General features: G+C 41.4%; 1 protein-coding gene across 6 annotated transcripts in view; it reads left to right on the plus strand.

The window, feature by feature from the left end:
* Positions 1-18,669, plus strand: part of SASH1 (SAM and SH3 domain containing 1) — an 835,969-nt gene that overhangs the window by 657,995 nt on the left and 159,305 nt on the right. The window contains exon 1 of one of the 6 annotated variants that reach the window (XM_074948574.1): positions 3,487-4,444. The exons of the other annotated variants lie outside the window; for them this stretch is intronic. Coding sequence (XP_074804675.1) covers positions 4,349-4,444 — 96 coding nt within the window. The 5' untranslated portion in view covers positions 3,487-4,348. Of the gene's footprint in view, positions 1-3,486; positions 4,445-18,669 lie in introns of those variants that run through there. 6 annotated transcript variants of the gene reach the window in all.

The following is an 18,669-nucleotide window of genomic DNA, read 5'->3' on the forward strand; positions in this document are numbered from 1 at the left end:
AACTTAAATAACCAGGTACTGTGTGTGAGAGAAAATAAACACAAACAAAGTTAGTTGTCCCCTAAGACTGGAAAAGTGTGACGCTGAACAGGAAATTCGATGATGTGAGGAAACAAAAGTAGGATTATAAAACTGACTTGTGCTTCTCATGCTGGAGATCACCAAGTCAGTATCTGCATTGAAAGAGACTTTACCGTGGAGCTCAAGTGCTTAGGAAGTGTCATGTCAGCCCTAATTGTGGGGTGGGAGGGTGGACTGGACAGGACATGAGACAATTTCTGAATATCTCTGCGTGCAGGAAAAGGGATATGATCCTTTCCTTTCTCCTTATGACTCAACAAGTATCTTTCCAGAAAAGCTCAGAGTGAATATTACAGCCATGTTTAGATTTCTTTTCCTTCTACAATGAGTGATACAAAGTGAGGGTCACTGTATTTTGCCTCTCCTAACTGAAGTCTTAGACCCCCCCAGCCTTGGCAGTGTTTTAAATTGGTGATAGGTGTATATAGCACTAATCCTAACTGCTGAAAGATTACTAGAGTAATTTTCCGGGGCATCTCTCTCTCTTCCCCCCCCTTCCCCCATTTTTATTCTTCAGTCTGGAGGGATTCAGATCACTGAGAAAATGATGGATATTGTTTAATGTGGAGCTTTCAGACTTTTATCAAAATAAAACAATCTCCATAACTGCTTTCCACTAATTGAATTATACAGCTCAAACCCCTTTTGGTTTGTGTTGAGGGCATTAGTCTGCTGCTCTAGCGATAATCATAAAATTAGCAATAATAGTTGAAGCTGACAGCTAAACCTCTGAAACAGTTAGTGATTTCTGATCTCTACAGCAGTGCATAAGTTTAGCAGAGTATGTGGCCTGAATTACAAATATATTTTGAAAGAAAAACAAGTCAGTATTGTTGGATGGTCTGATTTATAAAATGTGCAAGACCTGCTGGAATCATCTAATTGGTGATTGGTACTTTTGAATCATAAGCTTTTAAAAATATATATAATTGTGTGATGTGAAAATAGCTTATCATAATGGGTCTGACTCTCTCCTGCCACTTGTATCTGCGTAAATCTGGAGTTACTCCTTTGAAATCAATGGAGTTGTGCCTGTGGAAAATTAGTGAGACACAAATCAGTCCCAATATACTGCCTCACATTAATTTACACCACCCACTTTGTGCATCTAGGGTTCAATCCTGCCTTCAGATACAGGCCTTTTAGGATGCTCAGCAGAGTATACTTTGCACTGGCGGGTAGTATCAGGATCCTGTAACTGAAGCAGTTAGTACAGAGAAATTGCTAAAGGATCCTGAAGCCAAAAGTATACTCCATATTGTTTAAATTAAAATTTTAAAAAGTTAAGGGAAAATAAAGAGATTGTTTTGAAAGAATTATTTTTGCATATAATTAAACTTTGAATGTTTAATTTTGTGCCTGTTACTATGATTGAGTAAATGGGTGTGACACCACAGAGAGATGACAGATACTTCTTTGGTGCAAAAGGAATTTGACCCTTTAGCCTCATGACTGAAGGGTTTGTGCATATGCTCTTTTTGAGCATCCAGGGGTGTGTGTGTGTATGTGTGTGTTTATGAACATACATGTGAGTTTTTCCTTACAATAGAGTACTATACCTGGCATGTTTTCAAGTCTGACTTAGTCAGGTGTGCATTGGGAATGGTAGGGGATTCTTGTTGGTTTGTGAAAAGTCAGTGCTCCTGGAGTTGAATGTGCACAAGTCCCACTGACATCAGTGGGTGTTGCAGGCACACAGACAGCTGATGAGATAATTGAGTTCTGGGATCTTGCAGCTATTGGCTGATATTGCAGATGATGGGGGGGAGGGTCTAGACTACAGTTTTCTTTCTGTTTCAATGCTGATTAACTATTTTGCATTTACATGTTAGATAACTGGAAATCAATTACCCTAAGATACAACATGCAGGAAAAACTAATCAAGAACCCAAACTGTAGGCAGCCAGACTCACTGCTTTAGATCTGTGCTTCAGCTTGCCCTAGAACTCCCATATTCGTGATACAACTGGTCCCTGTAAAGTGCTGCAAAATTCCATTGGGTCTCACTGCTCAAAGACAATGAGGAGCATTACCACTGGGGTGACTCTGAGTGTGGGAGGAAAGATGCTCTGTGAGAGTGGGGAGTGACAGTTTGTCATGCCTTTGTCATTGCAGCTCTTGGAACATGGCATCTTTTAGTAAGAATGTCTTGAGATGAAACCATAAATTAATAACAAGTTTATACAGGCTGGTGTTGAATCCCTGTTGCCAACTCTCACAATATTTGGTATGTTCCTAAAGCTCCAGCTCCTGGAGTCAAGTGATGAATTGAGAAGCTCAGTCTTTTGTTTAAAAAAAAAAATTCTAGGCCTCTTGGTAGTGACGAAATGAGTGTACCCTATACATTTTAAAAAAATAGAAGATATATGAAAAGATTCCAAAAGCATTATATTTTTACATGAAATGATATTTGGGTGCCTGATTCATGATTTTTGGATGCTTGAGGTTGCATGACTGTGATATGAAGGTTTAACATACATACATTTTGGATGGCCCTATTAATGCCAGATTAATGGCAGCTTGAAACAGCTTTTTGAGGTATGGTTATTAATTTTAAAGCCTAACGGTGACCAATCACATTAAATTTAAACTATCACTGCTGATCATTTTAGCAGAAATATCCAGCTCTTCTAAATTTGTGGGTGGGGTTTGGAATTGTAGGGTTGGGATTTGCTCTGTCCTGAGCAAAATGCTATAAATTCTCCCTCCCCCCCATAACCTGCGTAGAGTCTACCATCATTCAGACAGCTATTTCTCTAGAAGTACTGTCAAAGTCATATTTATTTGTCATGATTTTGACTACACTTTCACAAACAAATGTATTTAAGTGCATGTACAATCAACCACTTCCCCAAAAGAGGGAGCACCATATGTAATTGTTGGTTATTGCAATTCATCATCATGTGGGGAAAAAACAAAACTAAATAAGAAACACAAGGCAAGGAAATATTTCCATAACCTTGCCCTCAGGGAAGCTTGCCTTATAAAACCTAATCAATGACAGATCACCCCTTTTGAAAAAGAAAAATAGTGGGGGTCTAATAGTTAACTAAAAATATCTGTTGCTGGAATGTTTAGCAATAACATAATCCACATGGTCGTGTCCCTATGTCAGCTAAAGGTTGCAATTTTTACAGAAGTTTTTTACACATTAAAATAAAAGTCACTGTTCCTCTCAAGTCGTCAGTTTGCCTAGTCGGATGCCGAAGGGTTCCCAAGCTGTGTATGTGTCTGCGTGTGAGAAAAGCGCAATAGCAAACCCGACACGACACACCACACCACACCACACAACCAACACACCCGCACCGAATAAAACAACCCTCACGCTCAGCCTCAGGGCGGACCAAGTTTCCAGCGCTTGTTTTTCAGCTGGAATGAAGGCGGAGTTAGGCTGGCGTTCCTGGGAAAGGTGGGGATCCTGGGACGCGAAGTCCTGGGGAGGCTGGGCTAGTGTGAAGACCGCTTTAGGTGGCTTCCTGTGTGTGACGGAGAATGTTTTAAGTGAATTGTTTTGGTGACTCGAAACTTGTGAACGCCAGAGGCTTCAGCACGGCTGCTCTTTCAACAGGCGATTTGTTCTCCTGCCTGTGGCTCATTTCCATGCAAAGAGCCTGACATCAGAGTACCTTTTGTTGCTAAAAGCTTTCTTTAGCTGGGGGAGTGAGCAGTCATGTGAAGCTGGGAGAGCTCATTTGGAAGACAGGGGTACTAGAAAGTTATCTGAGCGCTAAAAAGAAATCGTAGGCACCTATTCTGCTCGAGGTGCCTCACAAGCTCACTCTCTAAGGGACTCGCTTTTACGTGGATATTTGTCTGATTGTTAGAAGGAAGATTTTACAATGAATCCTTTGCTTTTAAGCTTACGAGAGCCCCCGCGGTGAAACTGTGGCGCAGATTTACCTTCTGCTACCCCGTTGCTGCGGCTCTACCAGAAAAGTTTTGGAAGGAATGTCAGCTGTGTACAGCTCCTGGATCCATCAGCTAAGAGAGGACAGACCCTAGAGGAAAGCTCTGACTGAGCAGGGTCTGGCATCTGACCTGGAGAAGATTTCTTCCCCCCACACCCCTTGCCCTTGAAGATTTATTTTGGGAAGCGGTGATTTGGCTGGTAGCAGAGATCAGATGAGAAGGCATCGTGAAGCTGTTCAGAAGGACTGGGGAAGTGTGTGTTGTTGGTGTGTGGTGTGTTGAAGAGTCATCCCTTTGACAGAAAGTTGTTGTTGGGAACCAGTGTTAAGCTCTACTGAGGCAGGGAATCCATCTAGTCATGGAGGAGGAACAAGCAGCCTGCCCCGAACCCCAGCCAGACAGCATGATGTCTGATGCGTTCGCCAAACTGTGGACGGATGTAATGGGAATACTGGTGAGTTGCTGGGGGAAGGGAAGGAAAGGAAAGGGAAATAAGTAAGAAGATGAGAGATCTGAATCACTGTGTATTATACCCAAAGCAGCTATTCTGTTGTGCTGTTTATTTTTTTTTAAGTGTGCTGCAAAACTAAGAAGGGAAATTGGTGGGATTGCTTGAAAAATGTGGAATAAAAATTTAGATTGATTTTCCTGTAAAGTAACCATTTTCTTGTTGAATAATCAGAGATGAGTGAGATTTTTTTTTCAAGGTTGTGCACAAGTGGTAAACCCTTACCGATATATTGCACTTTGTACAGTACCTGCTGCAAATTTGAAGAGTGTTATCAGTTGTTCTCATTATATCCGGCTTCATCATCCTGTTTCATTTTTGCCTTAAGACATTTTGTGGATTAGCTTTTCTTTTTTCTATCCCTGGAAAATTTTCATGCTGAGAAAAACTGTTTCTTGGATGACCATTATAATCAAAATTTTGGAATATAGTTAGCAATAATATATCTCTTTTCATCTTTAGCAGTTGGCACTTTGTGAATATATTATCTCCAAGAACATAATACTGAGCACCATTTTAAGAGTTGCTTTGCAATTTGCTATTGATTTAACAAAGATTTTAAGTGTTCCATGTCTAGAAAAATGCCTTTTCAGTTTGGTGATGAACTTACTGTTTTATATTGGTCTGTACCATATTTGACAATATAAGTAACTGGGACTAGTTTCAACTATTGAAACTTTTAAAAACTCTGTGCATGAGTTTCAGTTCTCACTATGTCAAACTTGGTTCAACTCTGGGGAGCTAGATTTTTTTTTTAAATAGATCAAAATTTGAAGTGTGTGGTTTTCAGTGAATAAGTAACACAGCACACTCTGTAGACTGCTATAAGGTTGGAACAAAGTTGTGCTTTAGAAATTGCTGCTTAGATTGTGCCAAGGAGTAATGCCGTGTTTGGATTCTTGAAATGTTAATTTTTAATTATTAAAATAAGACAATTGTTTATGAAATATGCTGTGAATTAAATATTTTTCTACTATTCTTCTTACATTAGTGTCCTCTCCTCCCACCCCGAGGTTCAATTTATTCAACAGCTACAGTAGATCAAAATTCTACAGCTACACTGTACATGCTCTGAATTTAATTACTTTAACCACTATTTCTGTACTACTTCTAGAGGGAAGTGGGCTACAGAGTAAGTCATTCGTTCTGTAATTTTCTTTTTATTATTGTGACTTGCACTGCTTGAAGAATAATTATTTTAGGTGACAGGTAATAATTAGCATAGACAATTGCCTCTTAGTAAATACCAAATAGTAATATTGCGTACATATTCATAGCTGGCAAATTTTTGTAAATATAGGAATCTGGTAATTAACAGTAGAACCCTCTATACTGAATGTTGAAAGCAAATAACCATAAAGAATGTTGGGTTTTTTATCATTCATCATAAGCATCGAGGAATATCATGACAAATTCCTTATGAAAAGTTCTATAGAACTTAATAGGGAAAAAACCAATAGACTTCCAGTCTAAAGCTTTTTAGAATTTAAGAAAAAGGCTGCTATTTGCTATGCTACAGGACTTTTCCATATGAACTACTTTAATTCTAAAGGGGATGTTTAAAAAATATCTCCTTATTTCCTTTCCCCAAAGAAATCCTCATTCAAATGGCAAGTCAGTTTAGTAGCACCTGGCTCCATTCACTATTTCTCTGTTAATGACTTTAGTGTATGAATGTAAGCAGAGTCAGTTTTGCCAGTTTGTGTAGGGAGTACACAGTTAGTACTTTATGAACAGCTTCTTTCTCTCTTTCTGGCAGGTTTCAAGTTCTGCATTTACTGAAAGCAAAGGGTTATTGGATGTCTTAGAGAAAGGTGTAGAAGGTGGCCAAAACTACTGTACAGCATGGTGAAATTTAATAGGGGAAAAGTTATGATTTTCTCAGATCAAATCATTTGGGGTGATGTCAAGTTGTGGACAGGTTTGTTCTGGCGCACATCCTGTTTTCTTCCATGGGAAATAAATCCATCCTATTGTTTTTCTGGGAAAACTAATCTAAAACAAAATGTCCATATTATAAGTCCACATGGCAGGAAAGAGATATTTGGTAACTAAGTAGCTGCTGATTGCATTAGCCACAATAGTTATCCAGCATAACTCTCTTGCTGCTGTAGCTCTGAATATTACAAACAGGATTGCAAATACTTTAAAATAGGTCCTTGCACTGGGTCTTGAAAATGTACTCACCGGTGGGGAGAGTGAATGAATGAAGACCTTCCTGAATGAAGACCTTTTAGTTTTCTTTAGAATTTAAGATTTTATTTTAATCAATAAGTTTCTAGCCCCTATTGTTGCAAAGTAAACATTCTAAATATGAACGGAGCATAAACTGATTCACTGCTGTCCTCCTGGGTCTACAGACTCTAGTGCTTCTGTTGTTGCTCATACCTTTAGCAAGTGGAACAGAGTAAATACTTACCGGAGTTTTGTCAATTTCATTCTGCTGCTAGCGGAAAGCTATGAGCTATAGCAGATGCAGGCACTAGACCAATTTACTGGAGAGGAGGACTCCAAAATAGAAATTGGTGTAGTAGTAGAATAGCTAAGCAACTGCCCTTGCAACAGCCTGAAAGCTAAGAAAGGAGTAGTCGTGGAGACATCCCCATCACAGCAGCCCCAAGACTAGGGAGAAGTTAAAATGGCAGTGACCCATACACCCATGCAGCAGCCAGAAGGCATTAGGTCAGGAAGGGAACAGAGAGAAGGTGCTCCTGCTTTTTTCCAGCAGCCGCAAGCAGTTGGGCAGGTTTAAAATTTATCAGACACTTACTTGATGGAAGTCAGTGGGAGAGACAGATCTTCAAACAGGATCTAGGGCAGTGCCATAGTCAGAAGTGTCCCTTTTTCAGCAGCTGAATCAGGGTTGGCATCTCACCTGGGAATTACCTAGGAAATAAAGCCCTCATCTCTTGAACTGGTCTTTGACTAGTAGGTATAGTCCCCTGGCAATTAGATTGCCTTTTGAAATGTCCAAGCTGACTGAGTGGATGGGCATTAGTGTAACTGGGGTTCAGTTAGAAAAGAGTATGGAATTGATACAGATTTTGGGGGCGATTGAGAATATAATGTGGGAAAAGTGAGCGAGAGAGAAATTTTAAGTAGTGAGACGGAGAAGTGAAATTCCCTCCCCCTCTCTCTCTCTCCCTTATTGCGGTTACTATAATGATAGTAGCATATGTAGCATTAGCACCTTGGAGCAGTTTATGATGATACAATGCACTGGGTAACACAATTATAGTTGAAAGCATGTTGGAGAGCACTGGCTAATTAATAGTTCAAAGTCTCAAATCAGCAATTGATGGTGTGAAATTCATCTGGGATTTTCAGAGCAAGATTGAAATGCGTGATCTGTCTATACCTTGGAAACTCTCGGTGTCGCTGTATGCAGCACCATTTTAGGGACCGGTTCCAATGTGTATAGTATTTGAGTCAAACATACTATGTGGACAGAGCAAACTGAATGAAAGACTTACTTCGTAGTGAAAATCCACCCTGTTGGTAAGATCCTGAATGTGTTTGTCAGTGAGGCCTTTGATCTGATGTCCAAGTTAGTGATATTGCACAGGTACATGTGTAGATTTGATCGTTCTATAGCTGTACTTTTAGGGCAGGGCCTAATGGCATTAATATAGTGAAGAAGATGGCATCCTAAATAGCATAGTTCTTTGTGTTACAAGTAGGTTTCTTCCCTTAAGGTACTGCTGCTGTAGTGGATATGTGGGGTAAAATCCTGGCCCCACTCATTTCGATGCTGAAACTTCCATTAATTTCAATGGAGCAAGGATTTAATTCAAAGAGTGGCTATGGCTCACTGAGGACTCTTCCTATTGAAAGGACAAGATCTTAGCAAAGGATACAGAGGTACTTGTATGAGCTACAATGAAACTAGATGACCTTTCAGTTCATTGTTTCAAAGTGTTAGCAAGTTCCTGGTTTCAAGGCTGGCGAATCAATGATAAGTGAGCAAAAGAAACTTAATTTCTATCCAGAGAATTTTAAAGGTAGTGAACAGTTGCCAACGAAAGAACAGTTCATCTGTATTGTGGGGAATAAAATCAGCTTATATTTGCATCTGGAACTCTGCCATTTGCATGCATAATCTCGGCTCTTAGTACAATGCTCCATACGGTTTTCAACAATTAGGTTTAATTTCTTATCAAAGTAATAATAAAGATCTTTAAACATAAAAGAGAGAAGCACGTCAGATAATTCTTTGGCTACTATTATTTCTAATTACATTAGTATTATTCAGTGTATTGTAAATAAAGGAGTCCGGTGTTGTTAAACCAAAGGTCCTGGGAGTCAGAAGGCCTGGGTGCAAATCCTCAGCTAGTGTAACTTATCATAGGTCCATCAATGGCAATTTATTCCAGCTGAAGATCTGCTCTCTGGATTCTATTCCTGACTCTGTCACTGGCTTGCTAGGACTTTAAACAAGGCATGCAAATTTAGGCTGGCATTTCCAAAAAGTCTACTATTTGGAGTGCCTCAATTTTTGGGTGCCCAACTTGAGACACCGAAGCTACTGACTTCAACTGGAATTGCAGGTGCCCAGCGCTGCTGAAAATAAGATGCCGGGATGTCTCAAGGTCAACACTCAAAAATGGATGAACTCAAAAGTAGAGAACACTTTTGAAAATGGGTGCTGTGATCTCTAAGCTTGTTTTCCCCATCTGTAAAATGGGGATACTACTACTTAATTGTCTTCGTAAATTGCTGTGAGATCCTTGGATGCAAAGTGTTTTCATTGTAGCTTCTACTTTAGAGTGGGTTTTTAAAGCAAATCACAGGTGCCAAGGCTAAGGATGAACAAAACAGACCTGACATATCTTTTGAGGTGGGACATATGTGGTTTTGTTACCTTGCAGAACATGACTGTTGGATTAGAATATAATTTTTCATATAAATGAATTAAAATGGACTGTGATAAATGAAAGGGGTGGGGGAGAGAGCTCCCTTTTATGGCCATCCAGCCATCCAGTTAGCCATAAAATCCTTCTTAGTAGTTGTTCTCTACTTGCTTTACCTGTAAAGGGTAAAAAAGTTTCCCTGCATACGTAAAAGGAAGGGAGTGAGCACCTGACCAAAAGAGCCAATAGGAAGGCTAGAACTTTTTAAAATTGGGGAAAAAACTTCCCCTTTGTCTGTGGCGGTTCTCCGGAAGGAGGGAGCAGAGCAGCAATACTGTAAGAAGCTTTGGGCCAGGTATGAAAAATCATCAGATCATACCTAGAAACTAGTCATTTAAAACCCCAGATATGTAAGTAGATCAGGAAGTGTCTAGAAAGACGCAATTAGGTTTATCTCTTTTTATTTCTTTATGGTTTGTGGACTTCTCTGTGCTAACCTCAAATGCTTTTGTTTAGCTTTTAACCTTTAAGCTGCACCTCAAGAAGTTATTCTTGATGCTTAATCTTTGTAAGGGTTTTATTTATTTATTTATTTATTTATTTATTTATTTATTTTTAAATCTAGCCATAGCCTGAGTTTCCAGATGTATTTTTTCTTTTTGTTCTTAATAAAATTTACCGTTTTAAGAACAGGGTTGGATTTTTGTGTCCTAGGAGGTTTGTGCACGTGTTGTTTAGCTGGTGGCAACATCTGATTTCCTCTTTCTCAGTGCTTCCCCGGGGGGGCGGGGGGGTGTGTGTGTGTGAAAGAGCTTGAGGGTACCCCACAGGAAGGAATTCCCAAGTGCGCTTTCCTGGGTCCTCAAAGCGGGGGGGTTGCACTTGGTTGGTGGCAGCATATACCCATCCAAGGACACAGAAAAGCTGTAACCTTGGGAGTTTAATACAAGCATGGAGTGACCAGTATTGATTTTTAGAATCCTTGTGGGCCCCACCTTCTTCACTCAAAGTGCCAGAGTGGGGAATCAGCCTTGATGTGGATGGTGACTGATTACGGATTAGCTGTTTTTTTTTTTTTTTTGCCTACCTATTTAGTCTCCTTTCTTGTCTCATAAAAGTTTACTTCCACCAACACTAGTCCTTCTCTGAAGAGAGACAGCTCAGAGAGGGAACTTCTGATAGACTTTTTCTTGCACGTCAGGTCCCATACACTGAAGTTTGATGGAGGCATCTGTGTTTTCTGTGAGATCCTGGAGACTAAAGCTTGATAAGCAGGGTCAGGCCTGGCTTCCACCAAAGAACTGGCTTTTCAGTATTGCAGAGAAATAAAAGAAGGGAAATGATATAGCTGTATATTGAGTTGCACAGCTGAAATAGCTGTTTTCAAGAGATTAGCCACCCAGTTACAGTGAGCCGGGGGTCTACATTATAAATTCCCATTTTCAAGTTCCTGTCACTTGTCTGTGAAAATGCACCATTATGAGAATTTGCACACATGGTTTCATCTCACTTAATTTTTTCGCCTTATTTAACCACCAGCCAATTCAGCTGTCTCTAAATTATACCAAATGCAATGGAAAAAAGCAGACTGACAGAATTTGCCCATTCTGGATGCTGCTTTTGCATTTGTGAATATGAAAAACAATCTGGTAATGGGTTTAAAATAGCTTTACATGTTTTTGAAAATACAATAAAATTCCTTTAAAAATAGTTAATACACAAAAGGTATTTAGGTGCAGAAAGGTCATGGCCTTGGAAAATTCTACTTGCTCTGAGAGCAAAGAACTTTCTGTGATGGCTAAATTATGATTAATCATATTTATTACAGTAGTGCCTAGGGATTAGCCGAGTGGTAGCACTGTACAAATACAGTGTAATAGACAATTCCTGCCCCCCAAAGAGCTTACAATCTAAAGAGAGAGAATAGACAAAGGATGGGGCAAAGGGATTTAACATGCAAGCAGAGTGATGTCACATCAGTTTAATTATTTATTTGTTTGGGGGGGATGTTTAGAGGCTCAGCTAAATGGAAAGACAGAGGACAGGAGAGCAGAGAAAGGGGGACGGAGCAGGTGAGAAGAGGTGGGAGGAAGGTACAAGGGGCAGGTGTGGGGTAAGGCTAAAGTGAAGGTTGGAGGTTGGCGCCAACAGCCAATCAACACAAGGCAGAGACAGTCCAATCAAACTGTAGAGAATATTTCAGTGTCTGTTGGTCACTGCTTAAGCTGCTGCTGTGCCAGCTTCAGTCTCTGTCTGGCTCCTCCCTGCAAATTCTTTCCTAAAGGCCATATGGCTGTGGGGGAAGGGAACCACTGTGAGAGTCCTTGTCCCCACAGAGGAAGGGTCTCCCCTACACAGTTTTAGGCCCATAAGTGCTGGGGGAAAGGTTGGCCATGGATAGGTGCTGCATTTTACCCTCTCCAACATTCCCCATGTAGCAGTATGATCTCTCTCTCCCCATCCGTCCCGTTGTGTTAATGATTTGTGAGTAAATTTGGTCTCAGCACTGCTATATATTAATTAGTTTGACAGGCTTAAATAGCACATGAGTAATGACATTTATTATGTAGAGTTGTTTGTCATAATATCCATTTCCACATAAAATTAGGCAGATTTTTTTCTTTCTCACAATTGAGTGAGCTAGACCAGAGGTGGGCAAACTATGGCTCGTGGACCACATTCGGTCCCCGGGACCATCCTGCCAGGCCCCTGAGCTCCTGGCCGGGGAGGCTAGCGCCCCCCCCCCCCAGCACTGGCACCACACCGCTAGTGCTCTGGCCCGCTGCTCTGAGCAACATGGTAAGGGGACAGGGGGCGGGGGGCAGTCAGGCAACAGGGAGCTGGGCGGTTGGATAGGGGGTGGGGGGTGGTTTGGGGCGGGGGTCCCAGGAGGGGGCAGTCAAGGGACAAGGAGCAGCGGGGGTTGGATGGGTCGGGAGTTCTGAGGGGGGCAGTCAGGGCACGGGAAGTGGGAGGGGGTGGTTACGGGGTAGGGGCCAGGCTGTTTGGGGAGGCACAGCCTTCCCTACCTGGCCCTCCATACAGTTTTGCAACCCTGATGTGGCCCTCAGCCAAAAAGTTTGCCTGCCCCTGAGCTAGACTGTAACTGAACAACCTGTTTCGTCAGTTTCCATTGATTAAATGTGTCCGGGTGGTGAGGAGAGAGGAGGAGGAGGAGGAGGCAGCAGGAGTTAATTTATTGAGGTGCAGCTTCAGGGATATTTGGATCCTAATCTCACATTTCTCATGATGGAACACACACAAGAAAATTGCTCTGTTTGGTTTTACTATGCACCGATCTCTCTAAGGACAGTACTTCTGTGATAAAAAGCATGGTCTCCACTGGGGAAATATCTAGGAGTGTGTATTGTCTTTGGGAGCTAAAAAACCAAGTTGTGGCAGTCCCTGTTCTACTGGTGGTCCCATTTTACAGCAGAGTTAATTTTAATAAACGAGTTTTAAATAAAAATATAAACTATTGAAATATCAGCAAACCACTCAAAATAGAAAGAAGGCACATGTTGTGATTGTAAAGTGTGTGATGTTGGCCCTGATGAGTGCATACTGTGTTTAGTTGGATATTCTTGGGGCTTGAGTGGAATATTTTCCTTGGTTTCATTTACAATAATAGCTAAAGCCTTTCTCAGCTGTTAACTTGATGTTTCAAAACACATGCTAATTTTGTAATATAATTCAAATTGATATAAAAATGACTGGTGTGTTGATAATATCTGCTGGATAAGGTATTTGAGCTATCTGAGAGATAAAAGCTAAGCCTTAATATTGTTTAACTTCCAGAAAAACACATTTTTTTAGATGGAGACGATAAAAATATTGGATCTGTGTGTTGTGTTTTGAAGCTAAATCAAAAGCTTAAAGATATAAAACAATAATTTATTATACATAAGTTGGTTTTTTCATTTTTTTTGTTTTTGTTGTTTTTTAGTACCCATCATACCTAAAAATCAGACATGGGTCAAGAATCAAAACTCTGGATCCTAACAGCCATGGCATTTGGAATTTAGCTTTGGAATCTGGATAAAAATTCTGTTTCAGGCCTGCTTCTGCCACAGACACATTAGATTTTGCTGTTCGTTACATGCTTTTGACTTCTCTGGAGCTCCCTGTCAGCATAAGGATCTGCTTGTGAGCATCACTTTACAGGAGCAGGATCTAAGATAGTTATAAAGCCAAATATTTTTGCGGGGGAGGGTGAGAAGAGGGGAAAAATGCATACATAACAATGTAATACATAATAAAGGTAATATATTTAAGGGTTCTGCTTCAGTACCACAGGAGGTCTCTTAGTAGTTTATCACCAGAATCCCAAGAGGACAGTCCTGTATTTGTTGTTTAAATATTACATAGTATGAAAGAATGTTCCTCTAATAAGGTCTTTTGATCGGCAGAACATTCCTAACCCTCTTTTTTGCAGCTGAAGATGCTTTGGGCAGTGGAGTGGGTGCCATAGAAACAGAAGGTGGGGGAAACAATAGATATAGGGCCAATTTCTGCTGGCATAAATGGGTGAATTTCCATTAGTCAGTGGAACTGAGCGTATTTACATGAGCAGAGCATTTGGCCCGTAGACTTTAAACAAAAAGAAATATCCTTTGTCATCTCTTCATAAGTTCACGTGCTTCCCTAATCGTATAATAATGCCAGAGTTCTGTTGTGTGGTGATCTGAAATACATGGGCGTTAAGCTTTGTGGTCTTTAGCATTCCAATGACTTCAAGAGGAACTTGCTCTCAAAACAGTGAGCAAAGTCTGCTCTCATTACAGCAGTGTAAATCTGGTTTAATTCCACTGATATCAGTGAGAGAAATTTTGGCTTGATTTACACTGTGGCCCCCTTTATACCACTCTGGCTGTGTTAAAGGTCCTTAAAGTGTGTGTAAATATGCTGTTGGAGACACACAAAGGAGCATCAGTGCAAATGTGAAGCAGGCCCAGTTATATTTCAGTGCATTTCACATTTTGGTCTTTATTTGTAATAGTTATGATTGCATTCCAGAAGCCCCCCCCAACCCCCCCCACACGTTCCTTTATGGCACCCACTGCCGTGGAACCTGCATGAGTCACATCCCTAAAATTAGTATGTACAATTTCTAAGAATTTCCCTGAGTTCTCAGATACACTGCTCCCCTCACGATTTAGTGTCTGCAGTCTTCCTCTTCCTTCTCAGCATTGAATAAAAGTATCTGACAGTATAACTGAATAGAAAGACCTTAATCTGTGCTCTGAGGGCTACTAATTCTCAGCTCTGGATAATTGAGAAAGATTATAAAATTTCACAGAAAGGAAATCTCAACTAGGGATGCTGTACCACCAGTAATATAAAGTTCAATCCTAGGAACTGAAAGCTGAAACATCGTGGCTTGATTTCTGAATTTCTTACAGTAGTCAGGATGGCTTATGTGTAAGGCTGCACTTTTTGTTTTTGTTTTTTTTTTTGTTTGTTTGTTTTTGTTGTCACAGGTATTTTTAGTAAAAGTCATGGACAGGTCATGGGCAAGAGACAAAAATTCACGGCCCATCACCTGTCTCTGACTTTCACCAAAAATATCCCTGACAAAATGGAGAGGTGGGTTCAGCATCCAATCTGGGCTGCTGTAGGGTTCCTGTGTCCCCAGAGTGGCTGGGAGCCCAAGGGGGTCCCCCCCACCATGGCTGGACAGCTTCAGAGGGGTTCCCTGCTGTGGCTAGGTAGCTGCAGGGTCCCCCCACCAGGGTGAGGGCTGTGAGCTCCAGCCTTGGGCTGAAAATGTCAGAGGTCAAAGGAAGTCACGGATTCCATGACTTCTGTGACCTCCATGACATGATTGAAGCCTTAGTTGTGTATTAATGCAAATGAGTTACAACATAGATTCGTCAGGTGAAAAGGCTGCTGTTAAGTCACTGTCATTTTAGAAAACAATACAGAAGGAAGGGTGCCGGGGTGAACCTTCCCACTGTCACCTATTGGCTCATGTGAGACAATGTTTTATCAGAGCAAGGACACAGAAGAGGCCATCCTGTATTTCAGAACCAAAATATAGAAGCAGCTGTGCACTACAGCACCTGTACTAGACTGATGGTGTTTAAAAAAGTCCTTGACAAAGCAAGCAGTCAGATTCCAGCGGTCAGCTAGCACACTGGGAATATTGAAAAACATAAGAATTGGTGAGCAGTGGAGCAAGGATTTCCATGTCTGACACTGAATATGTTCATGCTGCAAGTGATGGTGTGATTGTAGTGTGTCGGTAGGCGTACTTGTGCTAGCTTCAATCTAGTTAACACAGTTACTAATAGCAGAGTAGACCTGGCAGCATGGGCTAGCTCCCAATACAAGCCTGTCAGGGTACGTATTCAGGTTGTTAGCCTGCACTGAAGTGCATGCCTCCCTGTCTTCACTACTATTGTTACCTGGGTAGCTAGATTAACGCTAGTATGGGTATGCCTACCTGTGCCCTAAGAGCCATGTTGGCAAATTGCAAATGAGCACTCCAGCTGATTTGCATATACCCTTATATAATTGTTAAAATGAACAAATAAATGCACACAACTGTAATATTTGCTCTTATTTGCATAAGGATAGGAGCTGCGTGAGTTTTGAGTTCTTCCCCAAGAGTGAAAATCTACAGTTATCAGTTTTATCCTCATCTACTGGTTATGGAGAGACATTGTTCCACAATAGGGCTGCATTTCCTGATTCCTTGGGCCACGTTTGTTCTTTGGGCTGCACGTCAGCTCTTGTTTTCTTAGGAGCATCAAACAGTCCTCACTACAGCCGTTAGAAGTGTCTAATCTTGTTTTCATTGAAGTCCATTGGAGTTTTGCCATTGGCTTTAATGGGAACAGGATCAGGTCATTAGTAAGCTATTAAATCCCCTGACAAATGTTGCTTTTCTGGTGGCAAAGGTTGCAACTTAGGCCCTGATGCTGCAATGAGTTCTGTGCGCACAGACCTCACTGCTAGATTTTAACCTAAGTTTAGTTTCAGGAATAGTGGTTTCCTGTTTTTCCCTCTCCCTCCTGATAACTCAATACCAGAGAGAGGGTTGAATAAGGGAAGACTCCATGTTAGCTGGGCAAACTTAGAATCCCCATAACCGTCAAATTCTTTGGACGGCTTCGGCATGTTTCTGCATATTGCACTACCTGAAGTTTCTCAGAGGTCATATTCTCCCTATGGAAGAAAACAAATTCCCAGGAATTCTTCAGTTACCCAAGTTGCTCAGTGAACAGTTGTGCTTGTGTGTAGAAGTATTTACATTGCTATGTATCATTAAAATAAAATTGATGGGTGAAAATAGGTGGATTATCCTGCATTTTTTTATTGTACTTTTTAGTATAGTGTCCTGTATTCATTCACTACTTTCAGGTATTCTGGGAAGACATTCATTTTTTTTCTCCCAGGCAATGTACAGATGCATCTCCTTCTGCAAAAAGGTGATCTCAGTCTTTTTATAACTTCTTCTGTTCTCCACCCTGCTCACTTACTACCTTCTTATCTGAACTCTGTGGTGATGAATCATCTTGGCACACCCCTCACCATGGTACTTAATTCATTGACGTGGCAAATTGTGATTTGTAGTGGGTTTGGGGGAATCAAAACATGGCACCTCAAGGAAGTATTGGTTTCAGAGTAACAGCCGTGTTAGTCTGTATTCGTAAAAAGAAAAAAGAAAAGGAGTACTTGTGGCACCTTAGAGACTAACCAGTTTATTTGAGCATGAGCTTTCGTGAGCTACAGCTCACTTCATCGGATGCATAGCATATCGTGGAAACTGCAGAAGACATTATATACACACAGAGACCATGAAACAAAACTTCCTCCCACCCCACTGTCCTGCTGCTAACAGCTTATCTAAAGTGATCATCAGGGAGGGCCATTTCCAGCACAAATCCAGGTTTTCTCACCCTTCCCCCCCCCCCCCACAGACACACATACAAACTCACTCTCCTGCTGGTAATAGCCCATCCCTCTTTGAAACCTCTCTTTATAATGCGCATGATAATCAAGGTGGGTCATTTCCAGCACTAATCCAGGTTTTCTCACCACCCCCCCCACCCCCCCACCCCCACACACACCCCCCTCCAAAAACCCCACACACAAACTCACTCTCCTGCTGGCAATAGCTCATCTTACAATGTGCACAGCAATAATACAAGTTTAACCAGAACGTCTTGGGGGGGGGGGGGTTTGTAGGAAAAAAAACAAGGGGAGATAGGCTACCTTGCATAATGACTTAGCCACTCCCAGTCTCTACTCAAGCCCAAATTAATAGTATCCAATTTGCAAATGAATTCCAATTCAGCAGTTTCTCGCTGGAGTCTGGATTTGAAGTTTTTTTGCTTTAAGATAGCGACCCTCATGTCTGTGATTGCGTGACCAGAGAGATTGAAGTGTTCTCCGACTGGTTTATGAATGTTATAATTCTTAACATCTGATTTGTGTCCATTTATTCTTTTACGTAGAGACTGTCCAGTTTGACCAATGTACATGGCAGAGGGGCATTGCTGGCACATGATGGCATATATCACATTGGTGGATGTGCAGGTGAACGAGCCTCTGATAGTGTGGCTGATGTTGTTAGGCCCTGTGATGATGTTCCCTGAATAGATATGTGGGCACAGTTGGCAACGGGCTTTGTTGCAAGGATAGGTTCCTGGGTTAGTGGTTCTGTTGTGTGGTATGTGGTTGTTGGTGAGTATTCGCTTCAGGTTGGGGGGCTGTCTGTAGGCAAGGACTGGCCTTTCTCCCAAGATTTGTGAGAGTGTTGGGTCATCCTTCAGGATAGGTTGTAGATCCTTAATAATGCGTTGGAGGGGTTTTAGTTGGGGGCTGAAGGTGACGGCTAGTGGCGTTCTGTTATTTTCTTTGTTAGGCCTGTCCTGTAGTAGGTGACTTCTGGGAACTCTTCTGGCTCTATCAATCTGTTTCTTCACTTCTGCAGGTGGGTATTGTAGTTGTAAGAATGCTTGATAGAGATCTTGTAGGTGTTTGTCTCTGTCTGAGGGGTTGGAGCAAATGCGGTTGTATCGCAGAGCTTGGCTGTAGACGATGGATCCTGTGGTGTGGTCAGGGTGAAAGCTGGAGGCATGTAGGTAGGAATAGCGGTCAGTAGGTTTCCGGTATAGGGTGGTGGTGTTGTGACCATCGTTTATTAGCACTGTAGTGTCCAGGAAGTGGATCTCTTGTGTGGACTGGACCAGGCTGAGGTTGATGGTGGGATGGAAATTGTTGAAATCATGGTGGAATTCCTCAAGGGCTTCTTTTCCATGGGTCCAGATGATGAAGATGTCATCAATATAGCGCAAGTAAAGTAGGGGCGTT

The sequence above is a fragment of the Natator depressus genome, chromosome 3 (genome assembly GCF_965152275.1).
Source record: "Natator depressus isolate rNatDep1 chromosome 3, rNatDep2.hap1, whole genome shotgun sequence".
In the NCBI taxonomy this organism is placed as follows: domain Eukaryota; kingdom Metazoa; phylum Chordata; order Testudines; family Cheloniidae; genus Natator; species Natator depressus.